The sequence below is a fragment of the Silene latifolia genome, chromosome 8 (assembly GCF_048544455.1).
Source record: "Silene latifolia isolate original U9 population chromosome 8, ASM4854445v1, whole genome shotgun sequence".
In the NCBI taxonomy this organism is placed as follows: domain Eukaryota; kingdom Viridiplantae; phylum Streptophyta; class Magnoliopsida; order Caryophyllales; family Caryophyllaceae; genus Silene; species Silene latifolia.
Window position 1 is genome coordinate 36,544,953 of NC_133533.1, and position 17,396 is coordinate 36,562,348.

At 38.2% G+C, this 17,396-nt stretch overlaps 1 protein-coding gene across 1 annotated transcript; it reads right to left on the bottom strand.

Moving 5' to 3' along the window:
- Positions 1 to 4,433: 4,433 nt before the first annotated feature.
- On the bottom strand, positions 4,434 to 15,094 carry LOC141595030 (uncharacterized). Its single transcript, XM_074415004.1, has 4 exons — positions 14,877 to 15,094; positions 14,538 to 14,792; positions 4,840 to 5,472; positions 4,434 to 4,752 (listed from the first exon to the last, which is right to left on the bottom strand). Exons 1-4 carry the CDS (start codon positions 15,092 to 15,094, stop codon positions 4,434 to 4,436), a joined length of 1,425 nt encoding a protein of 474 aa, XP_074271105.1.
- Positions 15,095 to 17,396: the final 2,302 nt, after the last annotated feature.

Consider the following 17,396-nt stretch of genomic DNA (forward strand, 5'->3'; position numbering starts at 1 on the left):
CACAATGGTATAGGCAATATTATAGCTTATGGTAACTGGTTTTCAATAATGGTCATATTTAACTATAAAATGGTTACAAAATCTCGTCTTATTATTTCAGATAAAAAAAGCCCGTTAAAAGCAATACGCACTATAGAATATGAGATGTGTTGTTTACTTTCAGATGATGGAGTAGATAAGTGAGGCTCATTTGATAATGGACAATCTTTAATAATAACTTTTTACCGTCATCGTTGTCTATAATGAAAACTAGAGCATGTAAACGTCGATTAACTTATCGGGTAAAATTATGAGAAATTGTATTTGTGAACTACATTTGAATCCAATCAACTTATGTTTTTTGGATCCAAACCTACATACACGAACACCCTGTAAATTCATAGTTACAAACTTCAAGGTGAGATTATGTAATTGATAATATATGACGAAGAATAAATACGCTTGTTGAGTATTTGTTTGTTTCGGTACTTAACCATATTCGAAACCCATTAAAACACTAGTTTAAAAATATAAAATTTAAATTTTGAGTAAAAAAACATAATGTTTTCACATTTAATTATCCAGATAAGACGTAATTGAGTTTCAAAAAAGTAAAATTTGAATTTTCAAAGTTGGTACTAAGGTAGGGAATTGAATTTCAAGCATTGACGTCAAGTGAAAATTGAATATTCGTCTTGAAATTATGTCAAAATTGAAAATTAGTCTTGGCTTCAAGTCTAATTTTCAAATATTTCAAATATTTGATTTTGGCGCCAAGTTTTAAATTCAACTTTAATGTTAGTTTTTATTTACTAATCTTTTATTGTCGATTTTCGCGCGTGGTTTCAACAATAACGATTTATTTATTTGAAAATTAAATATTTTCTAAAAAAAATAAAAAAACTCATAGTATTAAAATTATTTTTAAAGTAATATACAAAAAGTCGGAAAAAATCAAAAAAAAATCATTAAAGTGGTAAAAAATATGGAACAATAGGTAGGAATATGATGGAAAAAGTTTTTTTTAATTATTATTTTTATTTTTTTCTTTGTCAATGATTTAATTGTTGTTTTATTTCGGGTTAATCGTCGGGTCGACTTTCGGGTAAATTTCGGGTTATCATTCGGGCCGGGTTGGGTCGGGTCGGGTCAGTGTATGAATCGATTTGACTCGGGTCACGGGTCATCTCAGTCAACATTAATCGGGCCACAGGTCATCATTGAGTCGGGTCGGGTCGGTTTCGGTTTCGCGTCGCAATATTTTTGGGTCATGTCGGGTTTGCTCGGGTCGGGTGAGACTGGACAGCTCTAGTTTATGTAATCCGTATATATTTAATTGATTTTTTATTTTAAACTTATGAAATAATCCTATTGAGTAACACAATGTCTTTGATTTCATCATGTACTATGTTTATTAGAACATTTTTTTAAAATGATAGTGATAAGGCGTCACCGGGTGACGCCCAAATTGGGTGCCACCCTCTCACAATCATTCTTTATTGAAGGGGTCCCCACTCACCCATGTGAGAGGGTGACGTCCAAATTGGGTGTCACTCGGTAGCGTCCTTTCATTTTCCTTTTTAAAATTACCTTGATAATTTACTAATTTGTTCCTTAGATAAAAAATTGTACCATGCCTACTATTCTATACCTAGAAAAAAGGTGAATATTATATAGATATGCACTAACAAGTAATAGTTATCTAAAATTGTACGTTGGCAAAACTACCAAGAACACTCTATAGAAAATAGGGATAGTATCCATTTGGTTGGCAATGATGCTTTTGATAGACAATAAAAATGTATTTCGTTTGGAGTTTGGACCAATTTGGTTGGCAATTCACTCAAACGTATCAAAGATAGTGGAGAATAAAAAAAAAAAAAAAAAAAAAAAAAAAAAAAAAAAAAAAGGTTTCAACGGCTAAGCAAAGAAGTTCCAAGGTGAAATGGGAAATCGAATTCCACTTTCTATATTTGGCAATCGCTTTTCATAATGCCTTACGTTTGGACCTAAAAACTTTCTAATTAGGAATGTTTCAATTTTCAATGTTCATTGTATTAGAATATTAGATGAGTGGCATTAGAATATGAGATGGGTTGTTTACTTTTAGATGATGGAGCTTTTTACCGTCATCATTGTCTATAATGAAAACTAGAGCACGTAAATGTCGATTAACTTATCGGGTAAAATGATGAGAAATTGAATTTGTGAACTACATTCGAATCCAATCAACTTATGTTTTCTTGGATCCGAACCTACATACATGAAAACCCTTTAAATTCATAGTTACAAACTTCAAGGTGAGATTATGTAATTGATAATATATGACCAAGAATAAATACGCTTGTTGTCTATTTGTTTATTTCGGTACTTAACCGTATTTCAAACACATTAAAACACTAGTTTAAAAATATAAAATTTAAATTTTGAGTAAAAAACATAATGTTCTCACATTTAATTATCCAGATAAGATGTAATTGAGTTTCAAAAAATCAAAATTTAAATTTTCAAAGTTGGTATTTAGGTAGGAAATTGAATTTCAAGCATCTGCGTCAAGTGAAAATTGAATATTCATCTTGGAATTATGTCAAAATTAAAAATTAGTCTGAGCTTTAAGGCTAACCGAGGCTAATTTTCAAATATTTCAAATGGAAAATTCACGTGGTACCCTCAAACTTTGTCATTTTTCACGTGATACCCAACTTTATAAGTTTGTGCACATAATATCCTTAAAATTTGATTTTCAAGCACAACATGCTTTTTTTATCCTTTTTAAAATTTTCAATTGGTCATAAGTTATAGACCATAAATCGGAATTGACTAATTTTTTTTTTTTTTAAAATTGATTACCTCTCCGAGATCTATAAGTTGTTAAAACGAAAATGGCCATTCGGAAATTTAAGATCGAAGATATGGTTGATTTGAGATTTTCGTTAAAAAAACCCTATAAAATGTCAGTCGACAATTTTTTTTCACAAATCATAGATTATGACAAGACAATCATTTTAGGAAAAAAACTTGGCCGATTTTGAATTCCGGTCTAAGAGTTATGTGCAATTGAGTTCTTTTTACAGTGACAAAAAGGGTATGTTGTGCATAAAAATCAAGCATGGAGGGCATAATTTACACAAACTTAAAAAGTTGGATATCATGTGCAAAATGAAAAAGTTCGAGAGTATCACGTGAATTTTCCGTATTTCAAATATTTGATTTTGGCGCCAAATTTGAAAATCACTTGAATGTTAGTTTTTATTTACTATTCTTTTATTGTCGATTTTCGTGCGTGGTTTCAAAAATAACGATTTATTTACTTGAAAATTAAATATTTTAGAAAAAAAAATTAAAAAATCTCATAGTATTAAAATTATTTTTAAAGTAATATACAAAAAGTCAGAAAAAAATAAAAAAACACATTAAAGTGGTAAAAAAATGGAACAAGAGGTAGAAATCTAATGGATTTTTTCTTAATTATTTTTTTGTCTTTGTCAATGATTTACTTGTTTTATTTCGGGTTAATTTTTGGGTCAGCTTTCGGGTTATCATTCGGGTCGGGTCAGCAGTCATGTCAGGTTGGTCGGGTCAGTGCATGAATCGGGTTGATTTGGGTCACGAGTCATCTTAGTCGGGTCGGGTTCAGTTTCGGGTCAACATTAATCGGGCTACGGGTCATCATCAGGTCAGGTCGGGTCGGTTTCGAGTCGCAATATTTTTGGGTCATGTTGGATTTACTCGGGTTTGAGTCAAGTCAGACTTGACAGCTCTAGTCATGACTCGTGACATTTTTGTCATAGGTAACGATATCGAACATTTAAACAACGGTTCACAACTTCACATGGTTCAAAGTTCAAACATATCATCTATGGACTAAAAGTCACTACAAGTGTACAACATGTCAATATTATACCATAAGACCACAACAAATAACTTAAGTGAAACAACAATATAATGGAATAATAGGACTTATGAGAGTAAGTAATTGGTGAATGGTTAATATCCATTTAAACAACATTATTCACATACGGAGATGGAGTACTCCGTAACAGGGTAGGATGAATCACTAATAAAGTAACGATTCAAAGACGATTGTTGGAAGTCAAACATCAAATTTATGGAAAACAAAATAAACTTGCACTTATTGTAAGTTGTAAGTCTTGTAACACAATCAAAGATAAAAAGTTTGCGGGAATACTCAACAACCATTCGATATTAAGCTTATTTTAAGGAATTAGCAAATACGAACTATGCTGTTAAACTCGGTTCAAGACGATTATGGACCCGAAGTAGGAAATGAAGAGCTCAAGTGAATAGAGACCACTCCAGAGTTGAGCAACTCCAACAAATCCAATGCTTTGACACACCTAGGCACCTTATACTGCGTAAAAGATGCCCTTTTTTTTGGTGGAATGTGAGTATGTATTATATATATATCAGAAAATAAGTTGAAGTACAAGGAATCAAGCAACCATTACATATAAGTTCTTTTGTCTAAGCCAATTTATCTCTGCCTTGGTCACATGCTGGAAATCTCGTCCTCTAATTCTGGCTTTTACCTCTTCTATAATCTGCTCAGAACATTTGCCTGGTCTAGTTATGACCCCATCAATCCTACACCTGTTTCTTTCCTGCCATATGTGATACATTGCTCCCCAAACCACAACTGCATGTACTACCATCTGCAACTTAGTACCAGTCCTCTGCAAGCACCAGTCAAGTACATGACTGTCAGGAAATTGGCAGTTCAGTTTCTGGTTGATGCAGCATATAACTTGCTTGCTGTAAGCACACTCAAAAAATAAGTGATTTGCCTATTCAGTATCTTGAGCACATAAGTAGCAACGATCATCAATGTCCATGCCATACTGAACCAGCTTGTCATTAGTTCTAAGGGCTCCATGTGCAAATAGCCATCCTAAGAACTGATGCTTAGGCACCACCCAGGCATTCCAAATCAATCTTGCCCATGGCACCTTTGGTTTGCTTCCTTTAAGCCATTCATAACACCCAACAGTTGAGAACTCCTTGCCTTGTACATCCCACTGTCCATTAATATAACCAAGGAGTAATTCCTGCTTAACTCTGCAAATTCTTCTCCAAACCCAACTAGAATTTGTAGTAGGTTTGTAATCCATCCAATCTTTCCCTTTCAAATAATTCTGCTGCACCCAGTTAACCCAGATAGTATTCTTCTGCTCTGCTACCCAGTTCACTAAACTCCCCACCATAGCTTTGTTCATGGCTTCCTGATCCTTAAGACCAAGACCCCCTTCTTCTTTTGGCCTGCAAACCTTGTCCCAAGCCACCAAAAGGACTCTTCTATAGTCTGCACTGTTGTTCCACAAGAAATTCCTGCAGGTTGCCTCTATCCTAGCTATGATCCCCTTAGGTAGGACAAACATGGAAGCCCAATAAGAATGAAGAGAGGAAAGGACAGCCTGCACCAAGACTAACCTCCCACTATAAGAGAATTTCCTTGCTCCATAGTCATTAATTCTACTGCATGTTTTCTCCACCAAGCATTCACAGTCTTTATTTTTTAATCTTGTAGTTTGTATAGGCATTCACAGGTACTTGAAAGGTAGAGTTGTTGGGGTTGGTGTCCTTAACAGTTAGTGCAAGGACTTATAAACCTCTAAAAGGATCAAAGGGCATACTTTGGTATTATTATCAGTTGATCCACGTTTATCAATAACGGTTGGCTTGCTAGATAAGTTTGACGTTATTGTCATACAGATGGCGGTGATCAACTGGTCCCTAAAAGTCACACCTATAGGATACGTTCGAGAGATGTGACGGTATGAAAATACTGTCATGTAGATGCCAAATATTGACTAACCAGTTAGTCCGAGTTATTTGACTAAGTAATTAGTCAAATACGTGATGTTGAGATATTATATTTAATACGGATTAAATATCATGGGCTAAGGCGAATTAACCAGTTAATTCGTAAAATTAAATATACGTGATTTATATTTAATTAAATGTATATTAAAATAATTATACAATACTTGTTTTGTCGGACACGTATTAATAATTCACTAACCCGTATTATTAGTCGATGCCTTAATTTCCGATAACCGATAACAGATTTATAATCAGACCGCGTCATATACATTTAGCCATTTGGGTTCGGACTACGAGTCAAATAGAAGAGGAAATGGAAAAGCCCATTTCCTCCCCATGGACTCGGCTTGGCCGAAATAGGAGAACAAAAGGAGACCTCCTCCTTCTGTTAAACCTAATCATCATTTGAAACAATAATTAGGGTTTTGGAGATAGCTTCTCTCTGAAACCTGAGATCTCTCATCTCGACAAAACTCACATCAGTTCTCCCTATATTGCAAGGCAATCGGAGAATACTGTTCTAGCACAAGGGCATATCTCGGACAAAGTCTTGGGTGCAACGATTAGGAGGGAATCTGCTTAGATTTCTGATCTTTACGCCGCAATTAAAAGGACCCGAGGTTGATTTCTATACACTTATCGTTTCTATTGTTTTATCGTTTTATGACTATAAATTGCATGTAAATTTTACGTTATAGTCCTGCAATTTAAGGGGTAGTATACGGATATTAACCCACAAGTGGTATCAGAGCGAGGCCACGTAAATTTTTCATGTGTTTTTCATAAAACGATCTTGAAACGATTTTGTTTTGGCTAAAAATTTTGTCTCGGCAGCCTATTTTTCACTCGGCAGAATTTTTTTTTAATTTGCTGCGTTTTTTTTGGTTGCTTTGGGAACCGTGTCTTGTTTACACGGTTGCTCTTGATGTTGTTTTGTCTCGAAAACCAATCCGTGCCATGTTTTGCACGGCTGTTTTGCTTCAAATTTCATGTTGTTTTTACATGTTGTTATTTTATACGGAGATTATAGCAACATGTCAAGTTTTGCCAATTATCAAATTTGTTTTGATGCGTTTTGATCAAAAATTTTAATTGATTTTATCTCGAAAATCAGTTTTCACGAGGGTTTGGGATTTTTCAGAAATTTTTGTACTTGATCGAATAAAGTTTCAATCGATCGAGTGTTTTTTCTGCTTGTTTTTGCTCGATCGAGTCCCTGATGTACTCGATCGACCCTGTGTCAAAAACCTTTTCTCGATCGAGTCCCCGTTGTACTCGATCGACCCCTTTCTAAACCTGTTTGCTCGATCGAGTTGTCCTCGTACTCGATCGAGTAGTGTTGCTGATATAGGTACTCGATCGACCACCGCTTTAGTCGATCGAGCACCTCCCGATTAGCATTCCTCTCGATCAACTTGCGATTCATCGATCGAGCTCCCATCCTCGATCGAGCACTTATGTCCCTGGATCGAGGGATTTAAATCTTTAAGACTTTGAAAATTTGTTTCTTTTGATTTAAATTTTCCTTTGGCTTTAATATGTACTTTATCCGGATATAGTACACTCGCTTAATAGTGAATCGGTTCACTCACGTACCATATAGTTGTTTTAAAGTGTTTTTAAAATGACGGATTATAATAGATTAAAATTAAATGATAGAAGCGGTTTTATCACACGAATTTTAATCATTAAAAGGTGGTTTGGATAAATTTAACATAATTACGGAATTATGTCACGAATGAATTTGTTTTTAGTTGATGCATTTTTATTTATCGTTTTGTTGAATGCCGTGAATGCTTTTTTTTTACGTATTTAATTTTACAAGCGATTGTAACTTAGTGTGGCCTTAGTAGAACGTGTTACCGTAATGATGGAACACGGTCTTGGTTGTATTTTGAGATCTTGTATCTCCGTTTTGGATTTTTCACTTGTAATTACAGTTTTAATTAGAATGTAAATAGGTTTATATTTGTAATTTTAATTGTAATTTTTGAGAAGACCAAAGATGGAGACCGGATGCTCACTCCCGCTACTTGGATCAAGATGGAACATCAAGACAAGCTTTTCGGGTCCAACGGTGGATTCCAAAGTTGTATTATGTTCTTTTACTAGGATAGGCCACACTAGGACATTTTTTTTTACGTTTTTGCATTCCTTTATTTTTTTTTTTTCGCAACGATAATATGCATCATATTCCGCCTAAAAACCAAACCACCTAATTTATTGCATGAAAACTGACACATATAGAGGTCACGAGTTAGTTTTCATTGACATTCTCATGTCACACGTTTTAAGCCATCATCTAAATTAATTCATTCACGACAGACGCTAGTTATTCGTTCACTTAAAAATGAATTATAATTTAGTTGATGGGATCTTCCTCGTATAAACAAAAATTGAGAACGGTCTTTATAGGTCAAACTCCAATGAGTCCCTTCTTCGTCGGTAGGCATACTATGACCCCTTCTACGTCGGGTAAGTTGGAACCGATTGACCTATTTTATCTCAACACTATGGTCACTCGTACGATCCTGTGATCATGGTGGACTATAGATAGGATTTACGGAAATCTATCGACCAAGAGTTCTTCCGGAAGAATTAGCTAAACAGTTGGCTTATCAATTTACTGAAATTGAGTCTTGGGATCACTTGTATCATTCTTGAGGGAGATCAATTATGCAAGTGCAAGAGTCTACATGTTTAAAATGAATTTTAAAATAGACTTAAATCACCTCGATGAGTTGCTTATTTCGTTTTGTTTTTCTTTCTTTTTCAGTGTAGATCACGTTTTAAACTGCTTAACATCAAATGGCTGGTTCAAGTGATAACCCAATGCCAAGTGCCACATTGGACCGTGAGTCCTGGCTTAGGATCTTCATGAATCAGATGAATCAGTCTACTCGACTGAAGAATGATGGATCCAACTTCGCGGGATCGGGAGGCGGCATTACGGAATGCTTTGCCGCCGCTGCGACGGAAAGCTCAAATATCTACTTGAGCCCATGCCGCCACACCCAGTTCCCACGGCTGGAGCTAACGAAATCGCTACTTATAACGATTTCGTCATGGAAGCGTGCGATTAAAAACGTACTCATTTTTGCAATGGAACCCAATTTGCCGAAACGCTTCATAGCCCAAGGTGCAAACAAGATTTTCACCACGCTCACTAAGGAATTCTCGAAAGCACCGAGAATCGTGACCTATGAGCATACCACTCGCTTCTTTGATGCGAGACTCCGAAGAAAGGGCCAACCGGTTAGCCCACACATTCTCAGCATGATTGAGAATGTCGAGAAGCTGGAGACCTTTAACTGTAACATCAGCGAGAATATTGTTATCGACCGTATTCTTCATTCACTCCACGATGGTTATTCGCAATTCAGAGCGAATTACTATATGAATGATTTGAAGAAAACTCCCCATGAACTGCACTCCCTCCTCGTACAGACCGAGAAGGACATGAAGTGCGGTGGGAGTTCGAAACAGGATGTTCTCGTTGTGTCAAACAAAGGGAAAGGTAAGGGCAAAGCTCCGGCAAACCTAACGAGGGTAAGGCGAAGTTCAAGAAGTCGGGTTCGGGGAAGAGTGGTCCTGGTGAGGCGAGCAACTCATCGGGCATGACAAAGAGCAAGAGTGAAAACATGGAATGCCATCATTGCCACAAGACCGGGCATTGGAGACGCACATGTCCTGTTTATCATGAGGACTTAAAGGCAGGTCGTGTTAAACCCGTTGGTATGTCTTCTCTCTCTTCTACTTTTATTCATATGATTGAGATTAACCACGCAAGTTACGGAACTTGGGTACTTGATATTGGTTGTGGTTCTCATCTGTGTAATCATGTGCGGGGGCTCCGAAACATCGAACCCCTCGTAAAGGGTGAGGTGGACCTGCGTGTTGGAAATGGAGCAAGAGTAGCCGCCATCTCCAAGGGGACATATGTGATCCGACTTCCAAGCGGATTTGAGTTATCATTATATGATTGCTATTATGTACCTAGTCTTTCCAAAAACATTATTTCATTTTCTGCGCTTGATAAACTTGGTTTTTCATTTGTAATAGAAAACAATGCTTGCATTTTCTCATTACACAATATGATTTATGGCAAGGCAGTTTCCATGAACGGAATTTATGTTTTAGATCAGACCTCGGAAATATTACACGTAATGAATAAAAGGTTAAAGGTTGGTGACAAAGATCAAACATATCTATGGCACTCGCCGCATGGGACACATTAATGAGAAACGCGTAAAACACTCATCAAACATGGAGCTATCTCGGCCTTTGATTTTCAATCATTTGGCACGTGTGAATCATGTCTCATCGGTAAAATGACTCGTATTTCCTTCAAAGGTGTTGGAATGCGCGCTGCCGACCTATTAGGGCTCATACACACGGATGTATGTGGTCCTATGTCAATCACCGCACGAGAAGGCTATAGATATTTCATCACTTTCACGGACGATTTGAGTAGATATGGCTATGTCTACTTAATGAAGCACAAAAGTGAATCCTTTGAGAAATTTAAGGAATACCAAAATAGGGTGCAGAACCTATTGGGTAGAAAGATAATAACACTGCGTTCGGATCGTGGTGGCGAGTATCTTTCTCACGAGTTTGATCAACACCCGAAGGACCGTGGGATTGCCCTACGATTAACTCCACCGGAACACCTCGGTTGAATGGTGTGTCCGAACGGAGAAATCGAACACTACTTGATATGGTTCGATCCATGATGAGTCACACGGTTTTACCTGATTCATTATGGGGTTATGCTCTTATGTCAGCCGCTCTAATACTTAACCGAAGTCCGTCTAAAGCTGTTGACAAGACTCCATATGAACTATGGAAGGGAACGGTCCCTAACTTGTCCTTTATACGGGTTTGGGGCTGCGAGGCTTGTGTCAAGTGGAGACACGAGGATAAGCTCGGCCCGCGATCGGTCAAGACATACTTTATAGGTTATCCTAAAGGAACACGTGGTCATTACTTCTACTCGCCAACCGAACAACGTGTTTTTGTTGCGGCTAGTGTGACATTCTTAGAGAAGGAATTTCTCGAGAATGCAAAGAGTGATAGAACCTTCGACCTGTCGGAGATTCCAGAACCAAACACCGAGCAACCATTGGAGGAACCAATTCCTTCAATCCCGGCTGCGGTGAATATTCCTGAGGAACCTAGGAGGTCGGGAAGAGTCTCTATTCCTCCGGACAGATACATCGGTATGGTCGAGGAACATGACATAGATGACGTTCTACTCTTAACGAGTAGTGAACCCGCAACCTATAAAGGTGCCATGACCAGTTCTGACTCAAAGCTATGGCTTGAGGCCATGCAATCCGAGATGGACTCCATGTATGAGAACAACGTGTGGGATCTTGTTGACTTACCTGCTAAGGTTCGTCCCCTTCAATGCAAATGGCTTTACAAGATAAAGCATTCTGTGGAAGGTCAACAAGATATCTACAAAGCACGACTAGTTGCTAAAGGTTTCACCCAAGTGCCGGGTTTGCACTACGATGAGATTTTTGCACCCGTAGTTATGTTGCGTTCCATTCGGATTATCTTAGCGATCGCCGCTTTTCATGACTATGAAATTTGGCAAATGGATGTGAAAACCGCCTTCTTAAACGGTTTTTTGGAGGAAGAGTTGTACATGGTACAACCCGAAGGTTTCATCGATCCAGTACATCCTAAGAAAGTGTGCAAGCTTAAGCGTTCCATTTATGGACTTAAGCAAGCATCAAGGAGTTGGAATCATCGCTTCGACCAAGTGATAAAAGACAATGGATTTACTCGATCGGTCGAGGAACCATGTCTATATATCAAGTCGAGTGGGAGCAAGATTGTCTTCCTAATATTGTATGTTGACGACATACTCCTGATTGGGAATGACATACCTCTCTTAACTTCGGTGAAAGTATGGTTGAAGAACCATTTCCAGATGAAAGATCTGGGAGAGGCACAAAGAATTCTTGGCATCCGTATCTATCGAGATAGATCACGACGGATGTTATCTCTCGATCGAGTCTTACATAGACAAAGTCCTAGAGAGATTCAGCATGACTAACTCCAAGAAGGGTTCCTTCCCATGTCCCCGTGGGTGCATTTGAGCAAGTCTCGGGCACCAGAGACACCGGAAGAGAAAGAGCGCATGACACGGATTCCTTATGCTTCGGCAATAGGATCAATCATGTATGCCATGATATGCACACGTCCGGACGTGGCATATGCATTGAGTATGACAAGTCGATTCCAACAAAGAACCAGGTGAACCACATTGGTTGGCTGTCAAGAACATTCTTAAGTACCTCCGGAGGACTAAAGATTGGGTATTGACTTATGGAGGCTCTCAAAAGCTATGCGCAACCGGTTTCTGCAGATGCTAGCTTCCAAACGGATCGTGATGACTCGAAATCTCGGTCGATTCGTTTTTACTCTTAATGGCGCTGCGATCAGTGGGAAGAGTTCGAAACAAACTGTTACGAAGAGATTCTACGACCGAGTCCGAGTACTATGCCGCGTCCGAAGCAACAAAGGAAGCGATATGGATGCGTCAATTCTTACATGGGCTCTCTGTAGTGCCTAGTTCGAATGACCCGATCACCATCTATTGCGACAATAGTGGTGCCATCTTCCAAGCTAAGGAGCCAAAGTCTAGTAACAAGTCTAGACATGTACAACGGAAAGCTCATCTAATCCGGATTACGTGGAGCAAAAGACGTAGTGATAGAAAAGATTGCTAGAGATGATAACATAGCAGATCCTCTCACTAAAGCATTACGACAAGATAAGCATGAAGGGCACGTAAATTCCATGGGAATCAAACGTGTTCCTGAGTTGTAGTACTCTTTTATGGATCAGATTCATTCTCCTTTGTACTCTATACGACATCATCGTTTTGATATTTTATATATATATTTTGTTTTTCATGTGGAATTGTACGACAATTTTGAACACCACAAAGTGAACTGAACAAACATCATATCTTGTTAGTCCTTAATTGCCCACATGAGCCGATAACTCGCAATTATTCGTGACGTTGGTTGATGGTGGGTTCAACGAGCCATAAGTCAACAAAGTTGGTGACCAATCACGAGAGCGATTTATACGGATATTTCGTAGGACACAATTGTGACATCGACGTGGAGTCCTAAATGTTTTATAACATTCGTTGCCCGGTCGTGGATAGGACTTCCATGGTGATCCTAAGAGTCGATTCTTAGACTATCGACTGTCTCTTGAGACTACGGCCGATTTTGGGTGACTTTGGTTTCTTTCTCACGGTCATCCGTAACGAGGGGGCCAAGTAGATTTTTTCGGTCATTTCATGCGTGCTTAGATCGGAAGGAGTCGAGTTGAAGGAAATATTCAGCCTTTATCGGTACTCGATATTTCTCGGGGCCACTCGAGGAGTCAGAATCGAAATGCATGGCCATGCTCGGATACGGATTCGTTTTATCGGTTAAGTTACTCTCTAGTCGGGGAAACCACTCTAGATACAGATCGATTGTAAAATACGACCTTTGTGGATCCAGATCTGCAAATTGTTTTACATTGAGTGGGAGAGATTTTAAATGAATATGAGAATCGGTTATCGCACCTACACTTGTTCGGACAAGTGGGAGTTTGTTGGAGCTTGTGTCCTCCAGTTAGTGCGGATAACGTCATTGCACATACACTTGTACGGACAAGTGGGAGCTTGTTGGGGTTGGTGTCCTTAACAGTTAGTGCAAGGACTTATAAACCTCTAAAAGGATCAAAGGGCATACTTTGGTATTATTATCAGTTGATCCACGTTTATCAATAACGGTTGGCTTGCTAGATAAGTTTGACGTTATTGTCATACAGATGGCGGTGATCAACTGGTCCCTAAAAGTCACACCTATAGGATACGTTCGAGAGATGTGACGGTATGAAAATACTGTCATGTAGATGCCAAATATTGACTAACCAGTTAGTCCGAGTTATTTGACTAAGTAATTAGTCAAATACGTGATGTTGAGATATTATATTTAATACGGATTAAATATCATGGGCTAAGGCGAATTAACCAGTTAATTCGTAAAATTAAATATACGTGATTTATATTTAATTAAATGTATATTAAAATAATTATACAATACTGTTTTGTCGGACACGTATTAATAATTCAGCTAACCCGTATTATTAGCTGATGCCTTAATTTCCGATAACCGATAACAGTTTATAATCAGACCGCGTCATATACATTTAGCCATTTGGGTTCGGACTACGAGTCAAATAGAAGAGGAAATGGAAAAGCCCATTTCCTCCCCATGGACTCGGCTTGGCCGAAATAGGAGAACAAAAGGAGACCTCCTCCTTCTGTTAAACCTAATCATCATTTGAAACAATAATTAGGGTTTTGGAGATAGCTTCTCTCTGAAACCTGAGATCTCTCATCTCGACAAAACTCACATCAGTTCTCCCTATATTGCAAGGCAATCGGAGAATACTGTTCTAGCACAAGGGCATATCTCGGACAAAGTCTTGGGTGCAACGATTAGGAGGGAATCTGCTTAGATTTCTGATCTTTACGCCGCAATTAAAAGGACCCGAGGTTGATTTCTATACACTTATCGTTTCTATTGTTTTATCGTTTTATGACTATAAATTGCATGTAAATTTTACGTTATAGTCCTGCAATTTAAGGGGTAGTATACGGATATTAACCCACAAGAGTACCTTCTACAAACCTTGACACACTGAGGATATTTTGCTTGATGTGATCTGGTACACCTTTAAAGTAAGCATTTGATTTAGGAGCACTGACTTTCAGACCAAAGGCTTTAGAGAATGTAGAGAATGACCGGAGCAGGAGCATCATTGACTCGGTGTCCCCTCTACTAAAGAGAAGAAAATCATCAGCAAACATCAAGCTAGCCAATTTCTGCTGTTTGCATAAGGGGTGATAATGAAAGTTATATCTAGCAGCAACATACTTCAGTGTCCTTGTCAAATAATCCATGCAAAGAGTAAAGACTAGGGGAGAAAGAGGATCCCCTTGTCTAAGTCATCTTTTACCATTGAATTACCCAAACATATCTCCATTAACTGACAAGGAGAAGGTAGCAGTTGTGATGCATTGCATGACCATGGTCTTAAAATCAGCAGGGAACCTGAGCATATCCAACAGTTGATCAACAAAAGCCCATTTAACTGTATCATATGCTTTTTGCAGGTCTATTTTGAACATACATCTTGGGGTTGCATTAGGTCTTTCATACAATCTTATTAGGTCCTGGCAAATCATGATGTTCTTCTGGATGCTTCTGTTTTGAATAAAAGCCCCTTGGTTCTGGTCAATCAAACTAGGTAGCACCTCAGCAAGCCTAGCACAAAGCAATTTGGATATAACTTTGTATAGAACATTGCAACAAGCAATAGGACGGTACTGCAAAACAGTTTGAGGTCTGTCACACTTAGGGATTAGAGTTAGGGTAGTTGCATTAATCTGCTTCAATAATTTCCTCTACTGGAAAAATCTTGTACAACACTGATTATGTCCTCTGTGGGGTTATATCCGTATAATACCCTTTAAATTTAGGACTATAACGTAAATTTAACATGCAATTTATAGTCATAAAACGAAATACAATAGAGAAACGATAAGGAACAAGAATTAACCTTGGGTCCTTTGGTGCACGGCGTAAAGAACAGAAATCAACAGAGATTCCCTCCTAATTGTTGCACCCAAGACCTTGTCCGAGAAATGCCCTTGTGCTAGAACGTGTTCTCCGATTGCCTTGCAATATTGGGAGAACTTGTTGTGAGTTTTATTCGAGATGTGAGATCTCAGTTTCAGAGAAAAATTAATCTCCAAAACCCTAGAATTTTTACCAATGAATGATTAGGTTAGAAGGGAGGAGAAACCCTCCCTTTTGTTCCCTCTCACTCGGCAAAACCGAAACCCACAAAGGGGAAGTGGGCTTCCACTTCCTCTTGGTTTTTAACTCGCGGTCCGGTTCGTTAAATTCTAAATGTATATGACACGGTCTGATTATAAACTGTTATCGGTTATCGGAAATTAAGGCATCAGCTAATAATACGGGTTAGCTGAATTATTAATACATGTCCGACAAAACAGTATTGTATAATTATATTCAATATACATTTAATTAAATATAAAACGTTTATATTCAATTTTACGAATTAACTGGTTAATTCGCCTTAGCCCATGACATTTAATCCGTATTAAATATAATATCTCAACATCACATTTTGACTAATTACTAGTCAAAATAACTCGGACTAACTGGTTAGTCAATTTTGGCATCTACATGACAAGTATTTTCATACTTGTCACGTCTCTCAAACGTATCCTATAGGTGTGACTTTTAGGGACCAGTTGATCACCGCCATCCGTATGACAATAACGTCAAACTTATCTAGCAAGCCAACCGTTATTGATAAACGTGGATCAACTGATAATAATACCAAAGTATGCCCTTTGATCCTTTTAGAGGTTTATAAGTCCTTGCACTAACTGTTAAGGACACCAACCCCAACAAGCTCCCACTTGTCCGTACAAGTGTATGTGCAATGACGTTATCCGCACTAACTGGAGGACACAAGCTCCAACAAACTCCCACTTGTCCGTACAAGTGTATGTGCGATAACCGATCCTCATATTCATTTAAAATTTCTCCCACTCAATGTAAAACAATTTGCAGATCCGGATCCGCAAAGGTCGTATTTTACAATCGATCTGTATCAAGAGTGGTTTCCCCGACTAGAGAGTAACTTAACCGATAAAACGAATCCGTATCCGAGCATGGCCATGCATTTCGATTCTGACTCCTCAAGTGGCCGTGAGAAATATCGAGTAACTGATAAAGGCTGAATATTTCCTTCAACTCGACTCCTTCCGATCTAAGCACGAAGATGAAATGACCCGAAAAAATCTACTTGGCCCCTGTTACGGATGACCGTGAGAAAGAAACCAAAGTCACCCAAAATCTGCCGTAGTCTCAAGAGACAGTCGATAGTCAAAAGAATCGACTCTTAGGATCACCATGGAAGTCCTATCCACGACCGGGCAGCGAATGTTATAAAACATTTAGGACTCCACGTCGATGTCACAATTGTGTCCTACGAAATATCCGTATAAATCGCCTCTCGTGATTGGTCACAACCGGTTGACTTATGGCTCGTTGAACCCACCATCAACCAACGTCACAAAATAATTGCCAGAGTTATCAGCTCATGTGGGCAATTAAGGACTAAAAATATAATGTTTGTTCAGTTCACTTTGTGGTGTTCAAAATTGTCGTACAATTCCACATGAAAAACAAAATATATATAAATATCAAAACGACGATGTCGTATAGAGTACAAACGAGAATGAATCTAATCCATAAGAAGTACTACAACTCAGGAACACGTTTGATTCCCATGGAATTAACGTGCTCTTCATGCTTATCTTGTCGTAATGCTTTAGTGAGAGGATCTGCTATGTTATCATCTGTAGCAATCTTTTCTATCACTACTTCCTTTTGCTCCACGTAATCCCGGATTAGATGAGCTTTCCGTTGTACATGTCTAGATTTGTTGCT